The following is a 20,806-nucleotide window of genomic DNA, read 5'->3' as shown; positions in this document are numbered from 1 at the left end:
CTGGGCGGGTACAAAACCGGACAGATGGCAACCCTAATCATGATCACTTATTATACCCGTAAAGGGACACTAAAGAGCAAAACGATTTGCCTCGTAATAGTAAACTGCTCTTTCACGATACCAAAAACACCACGCTTGCTGCGAGAAGACACTTGGTAAGCGAGAAATCGCGCAAAAAGAAAATGTTGGTGGCGACGCCATCTTTAAGTTTCCGCACCATTCGCCGTGACGTCACATATTTCGACGAATCGTACTAGGGCCTACCTAGTTCCTAAACGGTAAGAATGAAGTACACTGTCCTCTGAGGGGGCCATAGAGTTTACATACGAAGTTTGAGGAAATCTTGAGTCAATGGCGCCAAAGTACGATAAGTACACTTTGAAATCCGTGACGTCACGCGTGGAGATTATGGCTCGAAATTTGAAAATATAACTTCGAACCTCATTTTCTCGTGTATTAATACACCTATGATGGTGAAATTAACGACATTATAGTTCTGGAAGTACAATTTATCAATCTAAACCGATTCACTGTTTCTCTTTAGTGTCTCTTTAAAAACGCTTGCAGGTATTATATAATTAATATATTTTGGCATACATTTTGCTTGTGAGTGCATACAAAAAATACACATCAATAAAATAACGTAGCACGCAGTAAATCATTCAGCGAACACGAAATAAATAAACAAATACATTACAGAAATAAGCTGGGACGAACTGACAGTAAGAAAAGCGTAATTAGATTAGTCCAAACCGTAATAATGAAGGAAAAAGGATGAAGGAATATATCGACGGAAAAAAGTATTTTGGGTGTAAAGGTTTTTTTTTATACCTGTACTTTCTATAAGTAGGCTTTCATTCACACCGTCTGGAATTTCTTAGCAGTCATATTCCAAACGCACTTAAGTCGCACTGCCCAATTGCACTGCTGCCTGTGAAATTTTTCGGCCGCACAGCAATGCATGGCACTGCACATCGCATTTTTCCCGCCGTACACATGACCTGTATTTGATGTCACATTCCTAATTCTTCTAAAGTGAAGGAAAGAAAACGACTTTTTTTAAGGGCTCGTTTTTCTTTGTTAGACACAATATTAATGAGAACTAACAGACAATAAAGCCAAGGAAAGTGCAAGGGATGTTTATTTTGTAATAATTGGGATATAAAGGTGAAGAAAGTAAAGTGGACTAAAAGATAACTTGCCGCCGGCAGGGATCGGACCTGCGACCTTCGAATAATGCGTCCGATGCTCTACCACTGAGCTACGGCGGCGGTCATCCTCTCGTCCGCTTTATGCGGTATATATGTGAATTTAAACCTAGGGGTGTTAGTCAGCGCCGATTGCAGCCATGGCGGCGAGTGTGGAACACTCGTTTTCGGTCTTTTAGCGTCACGTAGCACGTGATGTTTTTACGAGCTGGCAGTTGACCAATAATCCCTCGCATACTACCTGAAGGCATGAAGTCTGCCTGAACGAGACCCTCGCTATGAATGAAGGAAAGAGATGACTTTTTATTTAAGGGCTCGTTTTCCTTTGTCAGACACAACATTAATGAGAACTAACGGACAATAATGCCAAGGAAAGTGTAGGGGATGTTATCTGTAACAATTAGGATATGAATGTGAAGAAAGTAAAGTGGACGAAAAGATAACTTGCTTCCGGCAGGGACCGAACCTGCGACCTTCGAAGTGTCTGTCTGATACGCCTTACAACCGTCGTCTGGTGTCCCACTTAAGGGTTAAGGAATGATACCGCACTTCGTGGAGAAAACTGCTGTCTAGTAAGGGTAGCGTGAGCATTCTTATTTTGTCTCGTCACATTACATCTTCCTTCCTGAGTCCTTCTTTGTGCGCTTTTCTGTGAACTTGCTTTGTGTCTTCTCATGTTCAGTTGTGTGACCTTCGTGTATGCTTCAAGTGGCCTCTGTTGTGAGCAGTCTTGATTGAGCTTGTTGCTTACTTCATGTCTCGAGTACCATGTCGTCCCTCTGTTCTTGCTTCAGTGCTGATTCGTTGTCCTGTTCGGGATGTACGCATTCATTCTGTTTTAGAGGCAGCCTGGGAGGCCACTTAGTGACGCGAGCGTCTTTTAATGCGTAGCCTCCAAGACCTAGTGAAGAAAAGGGACGTTGTTACAATGTTGGAGGCCACGCTGTCGCTCAAAACGTCCACGTTCACTTCGATGCCGTCTGTTTTCGAGGCATCGCATCTCACTTGTGACGTTAGAACGCGTTACATTACCATTCCCCACCAGCCGTGACGTAGCAGTAACCAAGTGGCTACGTATAATCTGTTTCCCGAGCGCATGCGCAGTTTCTGCTTGCCCGAATGTGAGTCGCGCTAAAGCAGCAGCGCATCTTGCCCGTGCACGACTTTCTGTGTTGCCACCTCGCACTGAGCACAACGCACGCCTTGGCTTTAATTCCTCTGCCAGTCCTGCCTCTTTCGTGCTGCCAGCGCAGCGGCCGTTTGCTGACGTCGGTATCTATTTTGCAGGGTATGCAAGCCTTCCATCGGCACACACGAAGGGGATCCCTGGACTCGCTCAATACCCCGTAAGTCAAGAACGAGCATGACTGTCTGTTTTTTTTTTTTTTTTTTCAGGCGAGAGCCTTAGGCGCCTCATCATACGCGAAAATTCACCTTTTTCCCGCGGACCGTTCCTGACTGGAGCTGTCTTCTTGAGGCCATCTTCCAGTCCTTTAGCTTTGTGAAATCTTGAGAAAAACTTTTATTGGGTGACCAAATTATTCGTACATTTTCGTTTCATTCGTTCAACATTCTGTTCTTACACTCTTGTGTTACAATGTATCTGTGTCCATTGTATTGCCCCTCCTGCAGGGGCGAGAAATCTTGGCCAGCAGTATGTGAAATAAATAAATAAATAAATAAATAAATAAATAAATAAATAAATACTAATCAAATATCGGGAGGAGCTTCTCCATCTCTTCCCAGTTCGAATTAACAAAGGTTTTAGTTCTCGCAGAATCTGGCAGCCTCCGCCAAAGACTTGTGAAATCCAGGATTGTCTTAAAGGGACGCTAAAGTGAAACAATTTTGTTGAGACTGATAAATTGTTCGCTCAAAACTCTAACGTCGTCAATTTAACCACCATAGGTTTAAAATAGATGAGAAAATCAATTTTAAATGCTTCACTTTCATATTTTCCACCGATTATTCGATGTGGACGTCAAGCATTTGAACGTGTTTTCTCGCATTATGACCGCATTAGTTCAACAAAATTTCCTAAAACTCGGTTTGTTAAATGTCTGGCTCCCTCAGTACACAATGTGCTTAATTTTTATCGATTAGAAACTACGTAGGACCACGTAGGACTACGCATGCTTCGAACTTTGCTCAAGGAACAACGTGCGCAGCAGGCGTAGACACCAATTAATCCAGGAATACTTTCTTCAAGAGTATCTGCTGATATTCCGCTGTTCCCGGATATCCTTCTGGCGGTTCTGTCGATATTCAGGATGTTGGGCCCGCAAAGGAGGCAGCACAGCGTTTATAGCGTAGCACTAAGCAGGTGTACTCGCACTCACCGTCACTCACTCGCGTTAAAACTCACGTTTACTCACAGTAAGAGGTGCTCACTCCTACTTGTGCACGCATTCAACTAATACGAACCGACTTCAGCAATGATTTAGCCATATTTTGCTAGCGTCACTCAACATTAGCCAACATTGGGCATTCTTTAGCCACTAAAGGGAACCTTTAGCAACGCGAGCAATAATTTGGCCATATTTACCCACCATCAATTAGCAATATTCGAAATTGGGCATTATTTAGCCAATACATGGCGTATTTTGCCATCATTTAGCCAAATTCGCCATAATTTAGCCATATATAGTCACAATCAATCCGTGTTACGCAAAATTGAGCATCCTCCAGACAACGCCAGCTGGCATTAGCCGCCACTTAGTCAACACTTGCGAGCATGCTGCCACTCCTACAAGCGGTGCAGTTGTTATTAGTAAATATGGTAGGTTAGGCTACTACCGCTAACCATTTACAGATTGCCGTTTGACAACCGCGTGGGTACGCAAGCACATGTTTTTTATGTACAAAAATATCGCTTAGTACAAATGGCTGCAGGTCACAGCGTCTGACGCTTCGTTTCGCGCGCTTAAATTCCGCAGCTGCGACGTGCCCCGCTCAGAGCTGCGGGCCAGCTCTCTGGAAGACGACTTGGGTCTCCAAGGCTCAGCCAAGTACTGGCTCGGCAAGGACTACACGAACTTCATCTTCAAGGACCTCACCGAAGTGGACAACCCTTTTGTCGGTGAGTCCTTCTATTTCCATCGCAGTCAACTTGGAACACTTAACGATTCGCCTGCATGGCGGTTTTTCGCTCAAGCACAACGTTACCGTTACCACACAGAACAATTGAGATAGTCACCAAAGTGTTCCCTATGTTGAATGTATATTCAGTCGAAAGGCTTACATGCCTCATCAAACGCGAAAATTGACCGTCAGTGTCGGCGGCGTCAACACAAGTGATGCAATGAGCCATCACCACATGATGACGTCACAGATCGCTGAAATTCATGCCATCATGACATCACGTGTGATGTCACATCATGACGTCATCGCGTGACATCGTCGCTTGGTCAAAGGTGGGCTGATCACGGAGGCAATGCAAAGCCACGTTAGGTGCAGCAAGCTTTCGGAGGGGGGTGGGCAGGGTTGCCACTGACTTTCGAGTAAATGTCGCCAAACAACGAGCAGAAAGTCGCCAAAAGTCGCCATTTTTTTAGAAATTTCGCCAAAAAAGTCGCCATTCTAGATGTGTGCGGCATATCCTAGTAATAGGAATTTCCACTGATGTATAGCCCCGTAGAATACAGTGTCATTCAAAGCCCTTAAAGTATATTGACATTTCTCAATGCCAGGCGCATCGCCCCTTCACCATGGGAGTGCTGGGTGTACCTGGTTCTCCGACTAGCCGCAAGATGTGCGCGGAGGCGCGAGTATGAAAGGATAAAACGCTCATGATATCCTTCCATCCCTGTGCGCTCGTTTCAAAGGTAAAAGTGTGGTAAACCTTGGGCGAAAGCCGCGAAGGCGTTGTTTGTAGACAGCTTTACATCCCCTCAGATGAAAAAAAAAGGATTAACAGGTTTATTGAAAGTAGTAAGACAGAATTCTTACAAGTATCGTTCATTAGTGAGTCTTATACCTTTTAGTGTGAACTAATGTGATACCGGACGCCACTGTCCCTTTCATATATAATCACTTATATCTACCCGCGTCAATCCAGTGCGTTATAATTGAACAGGTAGACATTGTAAAATGTTATATAGCAATTGTTTTCTTTGCACACGCTCACCGAGAACAGTAGAAAATGCCTGAATAAATAATTTTTTATTGCACGAACACCCGCGTATCCGCCCATCGTCGCTGTACGAGCTCGATTAGGGGATACTGCAGCGGTGAATAGGTCGCCAAGCTATTCAGAATAGTTGGAGCTTTGGCGGAACAAATGGCCGGAACACACGACCAACCCGTCATCTAGCCCCTTCAGAAGCGAAACTTTAGCGAAGCTCTGAAGCATTTAGATGAATCTAGATGAATTGAGTTAGAAGCATCTAGATGAATTGAGGAGATACACACGAGTTACAGGACGGACATACAGAACGGCGCGTAATGTGCACCTCAAAACCCAGAAAAATACAGAAAATAGTGCCGCTCATTCGTTGGGAAGGCACTGAGCTTAGGATGCATAACTCAGCGGAGACCTAAGCTGAAAATCGCCAAAAATTCGCCATGCCGCCATTCATAATTTTAGGTCGCCACGGGCCTCTCAAATTCGCCAATTTGGCGAAAAGTAGCCACCATTGGCAACCCTGGGGGTGGGGAAGGTCAGAACATCGACTGAGAAGAAAAGCAGGTTTTTGCCTTCGAGTTGGCTTAGGCGAATGCATTGGGGACCTCGGCAGTTCCTGGCGCCACAGGAAACCTTATTTATATATCCGGCACCAATTGCAAGTGTACATATAACTACACCTAATAATCGTAAAATGGTTTTAACCTCGCTATGCTTTAAGCTGTGCTATACTGCTCTACAGTGTTTTAATCCCCATAAACCGACGAGTAATCCCCACAACCAGACGATCCGCAAGCGACAACAGGTTTCCGGATAAACCAAGAATGGTCCGTATAATACGGGCTCAAACTTCAATTTCTTTATGATCGCTTTTCTTATCGGTCGCTTCTATGACGTCGCAGACATCGTGGACCGCAACGTGACGCCCCGGATGCCGTGGCACGACATCGGAGCAGCCGTCAGTGGCGCCGCCGCGCGGGACATCGCGCGGCACTTCGTGCAACGCTGGAACTTCACCAAGGTGCGTCCATGCGCTACTTTATGTACGTGCTACGCTAGCTGCAGGAAGCTTAAAGTTTATTGATGCCTAAAGATGCCTTTCTAAAAGCAAAAAAAAAAAAAATTGTGCCAGCTTCGCACTAGTGGTACCAAGCTTGAAGGAAGAGCGCAGTCGGTGGCCTTCCTTGTTTCTCTGTATTTTTTCTTCTTTCTTTCTCTTTATATTTTCTCTTTCTCGCTCTTTCTATCCTTATTTCTCTTTGTTCCCTTTCTTTCTCTCTCTCTTTCTTTGTTTCTCTTTATTTCTCTCTTTCTTTCTGTTTATATCTTGATCTCTCTTTTTTCTATCTCTTTTCCTGTCTGTTTCATTCTATCTCTCTCTCTTTTTCACGTGTTCGTTTTCGTTTGACACTCGCACCTGCTGTACTCGGTAGTGGGGCTTGCCCAATTGCTGTGGCGCATACCCACTTCAAAAGTTTATATGGTGACACCGCACGAGCTACGGCGAGATACAACAGCTTAACACTGTTAAAGAAAGCGCGGTAAAAGCGTATGCAACATCAACACTATTTTTTTTTTTTTGCCGCACTGGTTCATTATGAAGCAAGGAAGTACTTACGCGCTTTACGTTGTTGCCGTGATTGAAACTTTGTTATCTTATTCCTTTTTACTTCCTATGCTTCACTCTGGCATTTTTAAGCTGTGTTATTCCGCTAATAAACCCACTTGTCAGCAACTTATCCAGGAGTCGGCAGCTTATCCCGTGCCGCTTGGCGGTTCTCACTATATTGCCACCATCACTACTATACCACAACCAGAGTCGGCAGCTACGTGCCGATCTACCAGTGACGTAAGACGTGACGTTTCTGCTCCGGTCACGTGAATCTTCCGCATGCGACGGTGACCGGAAGTTCCGCAGTTGTGCTCTTTAGGATGTGGAAACGCGCGCGCCTTCGTCGTCGTCTTCATCTTCTGCCTCGCTCCCCGAACACGCGCGCCCAGCGTGCGCTGTCCCGCTGAGCCGACTTGTCCGGCGTGGGATGCAATAACTCGGAGGGGCGAGAGAGCGGATAGGAGAGAGAGAAAGAGAGAGATGGAAAGAAAGAGATAGACTGACGGAGAGGAAGAAGGGAAACTAAGATGAAGAAATACGAAGACAGAGAAAAAAATAGGCAGAAAGAGAATGAAATAGAAAGAAGCAGACACCAAAAAAGAGAAAATCAGCGAGTAAGAGAAAGAAGCTGAGAAAGAGAGAGAAACAACGGAAGAGCGCAGGCAGTACATGTTCCCGCCAAAATCACGTAACTAGTTACGTGACAAGTTCCCGCCAGAAATTACGTAACGACTAGTCACGTGACATGTTTCCGCCAATATCACGTAATAACTAGTAACTTGACATGTTCCCGCGAAAATCACGTAACGACTAGTCACGTGACTTGTTCCCGCCAAAATTACGTCACAACTAGCAACCCTTAGCATTTCCTAGCGAACCTTAGCCAAGCCTAGCTAAACCTGTAAGAAGCTAGGTCGATCACAAACTGCCCTGTTCGCTCCAGCCTTGCGCCACAAGTGCAAGCTAGTGCTAACTTTTTTTGCTGTGATAACGTCCCGAAGACCTACTCTCAGGATGTAGTAACAGATTAGCTCTTCTTTTTATCTGTCCTGCCTATGGCTTCGATGCTGTACTGATACTATCTCTGTGCTGCGTTTTTCTCTTCCGCTACCCTCCCCCTGCAGTTCGAGAAGGCCAAGCAGCACGAGAACTACCCGTGGCTGCTCCCAAAGTCCTACGAGCACGTGGAGCTGGAGTCGACGCTTCCGGAGTCTGCCGTCGGCATGCTCTTCACCGCAGACTGCCAGGTGCGCTGTCGGGAGTATCGAACGGGGGCACAACTCATGCATGGTTATTCTACCATATAGACGATTTTACATAAGACATAAGGGCGCCGCCACCGTGGGCTGTTAGGCGATTATGAACGCGATAGCATTAAAGGGCTCGTTTAGCAGAAATTACGGCGTCGGTGTCGTTGTTTACGAGCGAAAAATCTTGTCCGTGAACAAAAAATCGAGAAAGATGCAAATAAAATAAATAAAAATTTTAGGTTCGAGTGAGAACCTAACCCAGGCCGTCTGCGCGTCAAGCAGGTGCTCTACCACAGAGCCATGCTGTTGCTTGAAAGTGCTTCGGAAACACTATATGAATGTCATGTAGTAGAAGGAGACTCCTTAACGCATGTAGTATTGCGTGGCAGAAGCGTAGAATTGAGCCAGGCGTCAAAACCTGTGAATTATGCAACGAGTTGGTGGTTCAAAACTGCCCACCCATTACAATGAGTGCAGCTGCGAGGGTGGGCGTGGCACCTTACGGCCGCATAGTGGACACATGACCAATTTTCAAAAGGAAGAATTATCGCGTAGTGGGCACTTAACAACTGTATACTTGCAGTATGCATTCTAGGATAGTTTGAAACTGCCAATGTTAAGCTCACAGTCGATCGTCTCCTTACGGCACGGTTGAGACATGCACCGAGAACAGAAGCAAGGCTAGCACTTGAGAAGGCGATGCGCACGGGGCCTGATTACGCTATCGCGTTCTACACTTGAAGGCGAAGCTCAAGCTTCCTCCAAGTTTTTTTTTCCTACTTTTGTATATCGCGACGTGAATCAATAATATCGCGAAACATCGAATGCATTGACTATCAGTTATTTTAAATTTTTTCAGTCCGATGAATGAGGGTTTAGCTCTCAGATAACCGTCTAACACCCTTGTGCCTCTAGCCTGATTATGATTATGAGTGGGATGGTCCTCGTATTAAGCAATTTGTGAATATCCCATCCGCGCGTTGCACACCATGTAGAAGGTTTGTACTGACGTCACTGAAACCGCTATGTTGGAGCACCGCATGGTGGGACGCAAGGTTTGTAACGTCGCGTTAATGTTATTAGTACATGTCACATGCACGTTCTTTCGTTATTGGCGCACAGAGGCCAATGACGTTGCGGCAGCGTCGTTATCATATCGAGGCAGGTTAACCGCAACGTCATGAGGGTGCCTTTACGCCATCAAAGCCGCAATCTTGGAGAACCAGTACGTTATGAAGCTGCGTCCACGACGTCGCGTGCAAGCTATCCATTCCACCGCGCTACTCTTTTCAGATATTGCGCAGTGCAAGCAACTGGTCTACGGGCATCAAGGCGGTCGAGTCCTCCATCCACTCCGCTTACATCGACAACATCGTCAACGCCAAGCACTACATCTACATCGAGGTCAGTACATCATCGACCAAGTCAAACGTTTACCACCCATGACATTGTTTTAAGGAATAGGTATACTCGCGGACAACGTTTCGTGGCAATGAAGTGAAATATACGGGGGCGGAGCTTGTGGACATGTACCCCTACGCGAAGGTAGTCCGGTTTGCGCGCGTTTCGTACCGCTGGGGAAAGTGATAGTCCCGCGTCATAAGCGTTGCATAGCGATTGTCTTGTCTGGGGCGAAATCTTATACGCATTTTGTGATCGAACGGAACGCAACGTCACGAGAGAGCGAGAGCGAGCAAACAGCCAATGGGCGAAGGGAAAGCGCCCCGGAAGAATGCGTCACCATTTGATCGTCTGCGGGGGGACCGTATAATTAATTCAGAAACGTTTTCAACACATGAAAAATATGGTACTTGTGTAACTGAGTACCAATATTTGGGGGCATTGTTTTTCAAAGCTTGAAATTGAAGAGCGCGATCACTTCAACCATATATATTTTTTTTAATGTATGCATTGGGTGCTAAGTGGTGTCAAAGTTCCACTCTAGGCACCCAATGGTGGTGGGTGGCCATTTTCGCAAACTGTCGGCGCGCGATTGGATTAAGTCAGACACAAAACAGGCTAATTAGCTTCTCTGGCCCGAGCGCTTATGTTTCGATCGAAGTCGTCCGGAAACCGTTCTGTATTCGTTCTATCGGATGGAACGGTGTCTCCGTCCGTTCTGTGCCTGTTTTTTTTTTTTCCTGGCAGATGGCCAATTGATTGACAGCACTGCCTTTTCCGTTGTTGTTCTCACATCTGACCATGGAACGATCCTCGACCAATCCGGTGCGGCGCGATAGAATGTTCTATCACAGAACGTGTACGAGAGTGCGCCCCAGATTGCCTGCTGTGGAAGTTATGCAAGAAGTTCCGTCAGCAAAATATATAACTCCGCACTTCTCGTAGTCAGCTTTCGTGGTTGTAAATGCTTGTGCGATTCAAGCACGAGCCTGCGCGTGAGGCATCGAGACCGTTTGCAAATTAAACACGAGAACCGAAAACAGCGAAAGGCTGTGATGTGGAACGACATATTCATAGCCGTATAAGGCAGCTTCCTTTCTTTTTTTTTCTAGGACACTGAACATCTTCATGCATTACTCAGCCTAGAAAAGCAAAAGCGATCACTTTGTCGGCGGTAAAAACATCGCAATATTTATAGGTGCGAAAGCAATTACTGCAAAGAAGCATGGCAAGGATTCTCGCTAGCCTCTACAATGTTCCACCTGATGTATGAAACGGCTTAGTTCACCCAGCACAACAATGCTAAAAATGGTGCTTAGAAAAGAGTTTGAGAATCGGGGACCCAGGACACTGGGTCCCCAAGCTCCATTTGGTAGCCTGCCTTGCATTCGGAGGATCAGTACAGCTTGAGAATTGGGTCAAACGCAAGCTGCGTTGGGTCAAACGCACGGGGCGCCACACATGGCGAAATTTATGCGAGACGCGGGCCATATGCTTCGTGGCCCGCACTGCGTCTGCGTCGTCTCGCTGGCGACCCAAGACGCCCCCGCTAGTTTTCGATTTTTGGGTCATGGGACTACGCGAACGCAAGAGACCAAGAGTGGCTTGGGTTCTGCGCATGCGCCCTTACGGCTCGAGAACATCTTGTGTCCCCGAGCTCCTTGGCACCCGAATTCTCAAGCTCTCTAATGAGTAAGCTTAAGTTTACGCATCCGCCCTCTCATTTTGTACGTGCCATTCAAAAGCGGCTGTTTTCATGTTGTCATGTTCGTTAAAAGGCCATTAGCTGCATACCAAGCACTGTGAAGCTGATTGGTTGTCTTGCTGTAAGTACAAATTGTCATCTGACTATATATTGTGATATAACGGTCGTTGCCAGAGCAACTGCGACCAATTTACAAGACGACATGCAGCGAATATTACAAGTACTGTGCGTAAGTTAAAGAAGTTCCAGTGGCTTGTTGCGACTTCAGTAAGACGTAAGGGTGGGCTCTGACCCGAGTCGCAGAGAGAGCTTGCCGCTCTCCCATAATAGAGTACACAGTACTCTAAATTGTCGAACATTTTAAGGCGGAAGCAAACGCGAAAATTGACCGGCGTCCCTCGTCGGCGCCCGCCCCAGTCAGGCGGCGTGAATACGAGTGATATCGCCAAAATCGCCAAAATTTGTGACGTCACGTGACGTAACGTCACATGATGACGTCATCACGTGACATCGCAGCTTTGTCAAAGGTGGGCCGATTACTGAGGCAGTGCAAAACCAGGTGCGGTGCCTCCATTCACGGAGGCAATGGAAAACCGCGTTAGGTGTACCTAACTATGCAGAAAGCTTTCGGGTGGTGGCGGGACAGGATGAATACATCGAGTGAGAAGGAAAAAAACGTGGTTGATCCTTCCGTCATAGGAATCTGTGTAACGCGATTCTAAAGCACGTCTTTACAGAAATAGTTGAATGTTTACTGTACATAGGTATAAGAGAACTTGCACAATGTCTATTGGTGTTTGGCAGCTATAGCACTGTTAACGCGGATGCACTCACGTTGACGCTTGATGGCATATCACCATACCAACGACCAACATTCATGGTCAATTATTAAAGGTTTGTGGTAGCTGTAGTAGTTAACGGCGAGAGTGTAAACAGAGAAAACGGCGTGACAGCCAGAAGGTCGTCGCTGATTGGACGCCGAACTTGTGCTAAGGTCGCCATGCCGCGGCGTGTTAAAGAGCTAAAAGAACACTACGGTCGGAGTAGAGGGAAACGCGTCGCGCGTCGTGTCTCCCCTCTAGCTCGGCCGCGATTTCTCTCGGGACGAATGTAAGCGGGGAAGGCGTTGTTACATCCAAGGCTATTTGTAATGTGGATGGTTGCTGTGAGCGAGTACGTGGCATGTGCTAAGGTCGCCACGTCGCGGTGTGTTAAGGGTTTGACAAAATTGCACTTCTCATATTGGAAACGCGCCGAATGGGACGGACGCGTAGCAACGACACATTGCAGGAGCTAATCGCGGAGGCTACGGTCATGAAGCATTAATTCACTTTACCACTCCCAGAAAGCGACACAACCCCGCCAGGAGGCGCAGCTCCGCCGACCAAGAGCACTGCGAGAGGGAAGTGTGAGATATAAAAGGCGAGTTTGCTATGCCTCCAGAAGTTTTTCTTTTCCATCTGATCGTGTGCATTTTTTCGACGTCACTTCCGTAACGGAAATACGTCACTGAAGTCTTCATGGACCCCGGCATAAAACATTTTTGTGTTAAAAGAAGATGGCTTTCGCCTTCAAGTCGTCTGAAAAGAGTGCATAAGAGACCCTGCGAGTTTTTTTTTTATAAGCGCAGCACTTGAGACAGATTGCCGCTCTACCGTGGTAGAGTACGCTGAACACTGAAGTGTCAAACATTTTTCAGTGCAGCTTATTTTACGACCCTGTGCCCGCATAATCAAGGATGATTTTAAAAATATTGAAGGCTAGTCAATTAGAACAGTTAAAGCTCTCGCCCACTGGAAGATCAGTGCTTCAACGGCCAAACTACAGCAAAGGCTTTTGTAGCCGACACAGACAGGGATCGAAAAGAACGAATTCTGCCAAACATCCGCGAATATTTTTGCATTGCACGAATCCCACGCAATATACACCTCACGCATCACAAGGAAAGAACGCAAGCCCGAGTGAATGTTCCACGTCGAAATCACATCCATGATCCGGACGCCAGATATAAAGACGCAGCCAAATATTTCAATAGAAACGCCTACGCTTTGAGCGTCGTAGATTCTCGGGGCATAGGGCTCACATCTGCCACAGTTGGTGCCCGAAACCCAGAAACTGCGGAAGAGGTGGCAACAACACTGGCAACCACCACGTGCTTGGATGCAGCTGTCGTCTTTACAGATTCGCAAGCAGCCGTGTGAAACTACAGCAAAGGTCGGGTGTCGGCCCAAGCACTCAAGATATTAGAGAGTTTGAGAATTGGGGACCCAAGACACTTGGTTACTCTTTATTTCGGAGGAGCAGCAGAGTTTGAAAATTGGGTCATACGCAAGCTGCGTTGGGTCAAACGCACGGGGCGCCACACGTGGCGAAATTAAATATGTGCGAGACGCGGGCCATACTTCATCATGCCCCCACGTTGCGTCTACGCCGTCTCTCCTGCAACCCGAGACGCCTTGGGGCCTCACGCTAATTGTAGATTTTTGGTTCTTGGGTCAACGCGAACGCAAGAGCCCAAGAGTGGCTTGGTTTCTTCGCATGCGCCCTGGAGGCTCGCAAGTTTCTTGGGTCCCCAAGCTCCTTGGGGCACCAATTCTCAAACACTCTATTGAAGCGCCGAAGCACTACTATGCCGTACACCTCTGTGACGTGGGTTCCTACCGGGCTATCCCCTCCCACTCTCTAGACGCCAGGAGTGCGTCCGCGGAGGCCGAGTCCATACCCATCACATACTCTGCGATACTATAACATCAAAGGCTGGAACGCAGAGAGTACCCACCACCACATTCAAAGCTCAACAAAGAGGACATCACCATACTGAGAAGACTTCAGAGCAACACCTACACGCACGGTATACTAATGCACAGACTGTATCCAACGTTACACGAATGTCTGCCAAATTCGCAGCGTACCTGACACCTCGGCCGACATGATCCTCGCGTGCCCGTGCATTATACACACAGACACATCGCCTTCGCCAAATGCCTAAAACGTCGGTCAAGAAAACGAAGACCTTCTCGAAACGTGGCAGGCCAAGCTTGCCTCAGAGGATATGGACCTACAACGACGTCTCGTCACCAGGGCCAAGGAGGCTGCGAAGGCCAGAGGGTTCCTGGAAGTTGGAGACCTCCTATCTAGGGTAGAAGCGGAACCAGCACCGCGATATCGTTTCGTGCAATAAACGTTTATTCCTCCTCCTCCTTGGGCATAATTAGCTAAAGCAAGGCGCATGTCCCTGAGTAAAGAGAAGCCTCGTGAGAGGAAATGAGGGGTAACTGAAGGGGGCCTGAATAAAGAAATATATAAAACAAGATAAATTTCCTTGTGGAGGCAGTGCTTGAACCCGGGCCCTCACGGTCCGAAGAAATGTGTTATAACCACCGGGCGCTTTCACAACATGAATTTATGGGAAGCATATGAATGCGTTGTACATAAGCTACGCCACCTGGGGGAAAGGAGGAGTCTTGTGAGAGAGGGCAAGGGAAGAATGTCACGTGATCGACAGCGGAGAGGAAGTGTGACCGAAGAGCGTGTGATAGCTGCGGCCGCGATGGAACGCGACCAGCGCGGCGTGCATGTCACGCACAGGAGCAGCGCTGGTTGCGTTCCAGCGCAGCCGGGTTAGTAATACGTCTATTGGGCGAGTGTGCAGGTGGAATCAGCCACGGCTGCACTTAAGCACACCGTACAGTTTCAGCGTGGCCATGAATGAGCATATAGTCACGTGGTCGTGACGTTGACGATGGCAGTAGACAGCGTTTTCAGGACAAAACTCCTCATTTGGGCGAACTTGTGCCCGGGAAACGATAAGTCAAACAACAAGCAAAACACGTTGGGCACTGATAGCGGCGAACAGAGCGTCGGTCGTCAATGAACTGATCTACGGTAAGACGCGACGGCATTTATATATGTGGCATCGAACATTCGAGCCTTATCGCTGGCGTCCGCGTTAGTTCTAGAATAAACTCAACTGTTCGCGTTTGTTTGCTCAAGCCAATCAGAAGATTCTAAAATAATCTGGAAGGTTCCCAGGCATTAGGACGCGGCTTGCTCAAGGCAGCGGCTACGGGCGCAACGGATCAGTTGCATAAGAGTAACAAAAGAAGCGTACTTGGGAATATCGTCGCGCGGTATCCACATGGCTTAACCCGAAGAAAAAAGAAACAACGAAGAAAGAACAAAGAAAGCCTTCGTGAGAAATTTGCCGAAATTTTGGGAGCAAAGTGTAATACATCACAAAAATCCTCAGTGAAAAAATCGCCGAAATTTAGGAGCAAAGTGTAATATATGACGAAATAGGTGACGACTTCAGATAGCTTCACTATTACTATTATTACTATTACTGTTACTATCACTATTCACTATTATCACGGTACCACGACGTGGAACTGCCTGCAATTTTTTTTTTTAAGGCGGAAGATAATTTCTGCCCACAGCCATCGCAGTTCAACGCAAAAAAAAAAAAAAGAATTTGCATAGACGCTCCAGCCAACTAGCTTCACTCATTCTCGCGACATAAGGTTGTGCGTGTTGAATATAGTCGAATTTACCCGTCTGCGTCGCTGGATTTAGAGAAAAAAAAATTCAACGTGCCGACAAATTTTTACCGGACATTCTGACATCAGTACTCGCTCAAACCAAATACTTCGGACATACGCCTAGAATTTACATTAGCACAAGAAAAGTACTTCTGCTTCGAACGAAAACCAGCTGGTGCCCTCGTCGCCGGCATATTCACTACCTAAACACTAACCGTTTACTTATGAAGGCGAGAATGTTTGAGGCCCGTGTACGTAGATTTAGGCGCACGTTAAAGAACCCCAGGTGGTCGAAATTTCCGGAGCCCTCCACTACGGCGTCTCTCGTAATCATATCGTGGTTTTGGGACGTTAAGCCCCAGATATTATTATTATTATTATTATTATTATTATTATTATTATTATTATTATTATATTATTATTATTATTATTATTAACCGTTTACTTGTCACAACAAGGACTAACCTCTTCGTAAGTGGAGTTTGTAAAATTGGTAGTACACTTGGCTACCTGATAGAGTTAGTCAATGGCACCAACCCAGACTGTAACTACGGTTACTAACACTAGTAAATTATGATTAGCCAACAATTGGTTTCGGCTGATTTTATTTATAGGTGCCGTGTGCATTGGCATATCGAGTCGATTCTGTTAGAAAAGCACATCAAACAAAAAATGGAAATGCTGTGGCATTGTGCTGTCGAACTATTAATAGTCGCTAATTACTTCATGTTATCACAGCGGTAAATTCACGTCACGATTACATATTCGGGTAACACTGTGCATATGGGCATGAACAAACCGTAAACGCGAACGAATGCTCACGCACACACAGAGTATCAAAGGCCCCTACATGCGGGACATTCCGCGTGGCGCTGATTTTCCTTGATAATTAATTATCGTTGCAATCTTTTATTTCAGAACCAGTTCTTCATCACACTGGAACAAGGCAACCCGACCGTCGAGAACCAAATCGGCGAGGCACTGTTTCAGAGAATCCTCAAGGCGCACAGGTCAGAAAGCGTTTTTTGTCGTCGATCGCTCTGCGATGGCGCTGCCATCACGGCCCCTAACTCGAGTATTCACTCATTTTCATGACTACGTCAACGAATTCTGTTCACCATAATCGTTGATGCAGGAAAGCGCCGTACTCTTCGAAAGCAGAAAGCTATCATGTCGCGTGCGGAAGATGTGTAATCAGCTCGCGCAAGGGGACTTATACTCTTGAGCTTTATATGTAGTCTGTTTACTAATCTGAATGCGCTTACGTTAGATACGTTACGCAAGGTTTCTTAGATACAGCCTCACATATCCTGCAGAAGGTAGGTGTAACTAAAGATTGCGGAGATCGGCAGTCGTTTTATTGCGACACGGCGTACTCATTCGGAGACGCAACTTACTTTTGTCATGTTTGTGCCCCATTGGCAAGGAAGATACCACAAACTAAAAGTTAATAGTAAATTAAGCATTCTTGATGCCTGAAGTTTCTTTGTATAGCTTCTGTTTAAAAATATTTTGCTACACGCGACCAATTTGGTGAAGGCAGTACCGTGTTTAACGAAACGTAGGACGGGACGTTTCGGCAAGAATTAGATTTGTTTACTTTTTGCATTTCTAGGTATGCTTGCTGCCAGCAGATAACTATCGCATGTAATTTGAGTAGGTAGTCGAATTAGGTTTGGAAGAAGTACAGCGTTACTGATTGTACAATCATTAGATAATTATTTGCGTTGTAATTAAAATTAATTGTTGTAAGATACTGTAATTTATTCTAACACTTCCACTTGCTTTACATTTTTCAGCCCCCACGGCGGTTTCCTAGTTATGGCGCTCGACTGCTGACCCGAAGGTCGCTGGATCGAATCCCGGCTCTGGCGGCCGCATTTCGATGGGGGCGAAAATGATTGAGGCCCGTCTAGTTAGATTTAGGTGCGCGTTAAAAAACGCTAGGTTTCCGAAATTTCCGCGGAGCCCTCCACTGCGACGTCTCTCATAGTCATATCGTGGTTTTGGGACGTTAAACCCCAACAATTATTATTATTATTGATATTATTAATAAATTCTTAGTTCAAAACCTGCGAAACGAATTATGTGAATTTCACGGATGTATAGACATTCGATCATAATGCGTGTCGCAAAGAGTGATAAAGATGGTGGTCATCCTAATAATCAACTCTACTTCCGCGCAGGAACAAGCAGAACTTCCGGGTGTACGTGGTGATGCCGCTGCTTCCGGCTTTCGAAGGCGAAGTGGGCACAGACACGGGAGTGGCCATCCAGGCCATCACACACTGGAACTACGCTTCCATGTGCCGTGGGGACTCTTCGATTCTCGAGCGCCTCAAGGCGGCCGATGGTGAGCTCGCCACGCGAAACAGCATGGACTCTGAAATCGTGCGATGCGCGTTGTTGCACTGCACTATCACGGAGGTCACGCATATACGCTATTCGCAATGCCCACGAACTATAGGTGGCGCGCCGTCCGATTCAAGATGGCGCCCGGAGGAGGGTCAGCTCGTTTCCTAGCATGGGAACAGATAGAACGTGTTGACGTACGGCCCGTGCCACTTTCACTGGTTGAATCCATGAGCTGCACTGAAATGGATATGAGACCAAAATACTTTCCCAAACCATGGAAAGTGCTAAGTGCTCGCGACCTAATTATTTGCTGCGGTGTGAAAGGTTACATTTCAGCTCCGTTACCGTGCATCAACGATGCTTCGCGAAATCTCGGGCGTGCTACAGAAGACTGCATGAACTAGAATTGACGTATGAAATGAACGGCACTCCGAGGTAGTACGTACCGAGCCTGCCTGATGGATTTGCGGCAGTAGTAGGCCGCTAGCGAGTAGAGCCATCGCTGCTGCACGGGACCACATGTTTAACGCGTCGATGGTTTCCAAACATATATTACGCCATCGTCGTTTCTTCCGCAGCATCCAATTCAGTAGCGCTAGTGTCACAGTCATGCTCAGACTCTAGCCGTGTGCAATTCACTTGACTAGGATGTTGCAGGCTCGATCAGCACAATCTAAAAACTAATATCGAAAAGAATAATGCACACGTATGCTTTTCGCAACGTCGAAGACTTCGACGTTGCGATCGATTCGTCGAACAACAATGCCGTCGAACAACAAATGCAGGAGAAGTTAGCCGAGAGGCGTGGATTGTGGCCGGGACTCCACGTTTCATCGCTCTAACCATTTCGCTTCGCTGATTGAGCTCGAGCGTGTTGGCTGCATGCGGCGCTCCGTAATATCCACAATAATTGCGCTACATGCAATGCACAAGAAAAACTATGCTTTTATTTTGATCTCGCTCAAGGATATTACACGTTAAATACAATCAAAGTGACTTACGAGCGTGAAAAAACATTAACGCACGAGGGGACGTGAAGTGCAACTCGCTCCTCGTGAGTTAACAGCTGATCGTTCATCGTCGCTGTCACTCTCGGTGCTTTCACAGCCTTCTATATCCAGTGTAAAATCCTCGTTGTCAAGATGGTTTCTTTGAACATCACTGCTGAAAGCAATCTGAAGAATTTCCACCGCATAACAATTTCGACCACTATGCGACACAATGTTTACATTTAGAGAGACGGCTGGGCGCGGAGAACATTTTGCTCTCAAACCGTTCAACAAGCAACTTGCTTGCAGTGTGCTGCCACCTATCAACAAACGTACAAAAACAAGCAGCGCAGCGCTGGCTATGAAACCAACACACTGGTGACGGACGGTGTTGAGAGCGTTCGTTCCACGAAAGGCGTGGAGCGGACGCGTTCTCGAATGACTGAAACGTCGCTCGCACGATTCATAACAGCTCTTTCCTGACAAAGGATAGAGGCCTTATTTTAAATGTATCGCCAACTTGAGACTGCTCTGTTATAGAAGAGCACATCGCGAGTACTTGCGACCTCCCGCTTACAATGTTACGGGATTCATGCACTACAAGAACACTGACGAGGGCTGTATGGAAGTAAAACAGTTTCAACTGAAAATGTCAGACGATAACATTTAAATAACCTACGTGGCTACAGAAAACCTCGCGAAGCTGAATGTGTACGCTTTGGCCTATCATTGAAAGCGCGAGTTGCCACGTATTGTTACGAAAGCTTCGCGTCTCGCAATAACGAATCAGATTTCTCGTGTCACGGAGGGCCCGGTTTGTTCACTGATGCAGGAACCATGCAAAATGGTAGTGTTCTTTTCTTGCCAACGCGTTGACACTGAGGCTAGCACAGCCGAACAAGGGAGCGACAGCGTAGTGCTGCCATTTTGTCTTCTGCTAACCCTCCTCGAGAGGACGCTCCTGAATTCCGCTTGGCGGCGCGACAGTCTATGGGCGTTGCGAATATCTACGAAGCCGAGCGTTGGTGGCCACCGTGCTAAATGAGAAATTATAGAATGACGGCGTTTGGCATTCACACGTTCGCCACTGATCAAACTTTCTGCGGAATAAAGGCATGACACAGCCTTATCAGAATGCCATCAATATACCATAGTAGTGCCAAATGCCGACACAACGTTGCCGCCACATTAAGAATGTTGCTTCAACGTTGAGGCAACATTGCGCGCTGCTAGGGTAATTATATTTCATGTCGGTCTTTCGCGTCAGCTAGCTTTCTTTACGAACGAACATTAAGTGTTACGTTGTATTTCTTGTTAAAATGCTTGCCCTGATTCTCAAAACGCGTGATGCGTATAATTTATCTGTAAATGTAAAATTGGCTTTATTCGCAGAAGTATAACAGGGATCTAAGGGGCGTAACAATAGTCCAGATGTGGGAGTATCGTGGGCAATTTAGTGTGGCCATTTTCGACGAATTGTTCTAGAGGGTGCATCAGAAAATTTGTCAGCGTCAGTCAAAGTGATTTTCACCACAGATATCGTCACCACTATTTACTACTAGGTAAAAACCGAAAGGAGACGGAACTATATACTTGTGCTTAATCAGATGGGATTGCGGTCTTGT

General features: G+C 46.6%; 1 protein-coding gene and 1 non-coding gene across 2 annotated transcripts in view; one reads left to right on the top strand and one right to left on the bottom strand.

Moving 5' to 3' along the window:
* Window positions 1-1,199: 1,199 nt before the first annotated feature.
* Trnam-cau (transfer RNA methionine (anticodon CAU)) lies at window positions 1,200-1,271 on the bottom strand. Its single transcript has one exon. It is a non-coding gene; the product is annotated as a tRNA-Met (tRNA).
* A 1,224-nt stretch (window positions 1,272-2,495) lies between these two features.
* The window catches only part of LOC119402111 (phospholipase D1), a gene marked incomplete at its 5' end in the record, with an annotated part of 32,729 nt that continues 14,418 nt past the window's right edge, over window positions 2,496-20,806 (top strand). Inside the window, 7 exon segments of the mRNA XM_037669222.2 lie at window positions 2,496-2,554; window positions 4,145-4,287; window positions 6,234-6,352; window positions 8,068-8,190; window positions 9,487-9,597; window positions 16,756-16,847; window positions 18,024-18,190. Coding sequence (XP_037525150.1) covers window positions 2,496-2,554; window positions 4,145-4,287; window positions 6,234-6,352; window positions 8,068-8,190; window positions 9,487-9,597; window positions 16,756-16,847; window positions 18,024-18,190 — 814 coding nt within the window.

This window comes from Rhipicephalus sanguineus, chromosome 8, assembly GCF_013339695.2.
Source record: "Rhipicephalus sanguineus isolate Rsan-2018 chromosome 8, BIME_Rsan_1.4, whole genome shotgun sequence".
Taxonomy (NCBI): Eukaryota; Metazoa; Arthropoda; class Arachnida; order Ixodida; family Ixodidae; genus Rhipicephalus; species Rhipicephalus sanguineus.
The sequence above is the reverse complement of the archived record's forward strand: the minus strand, read 5'-3'. Positions and strand labels throughout refer to the sequence as shown.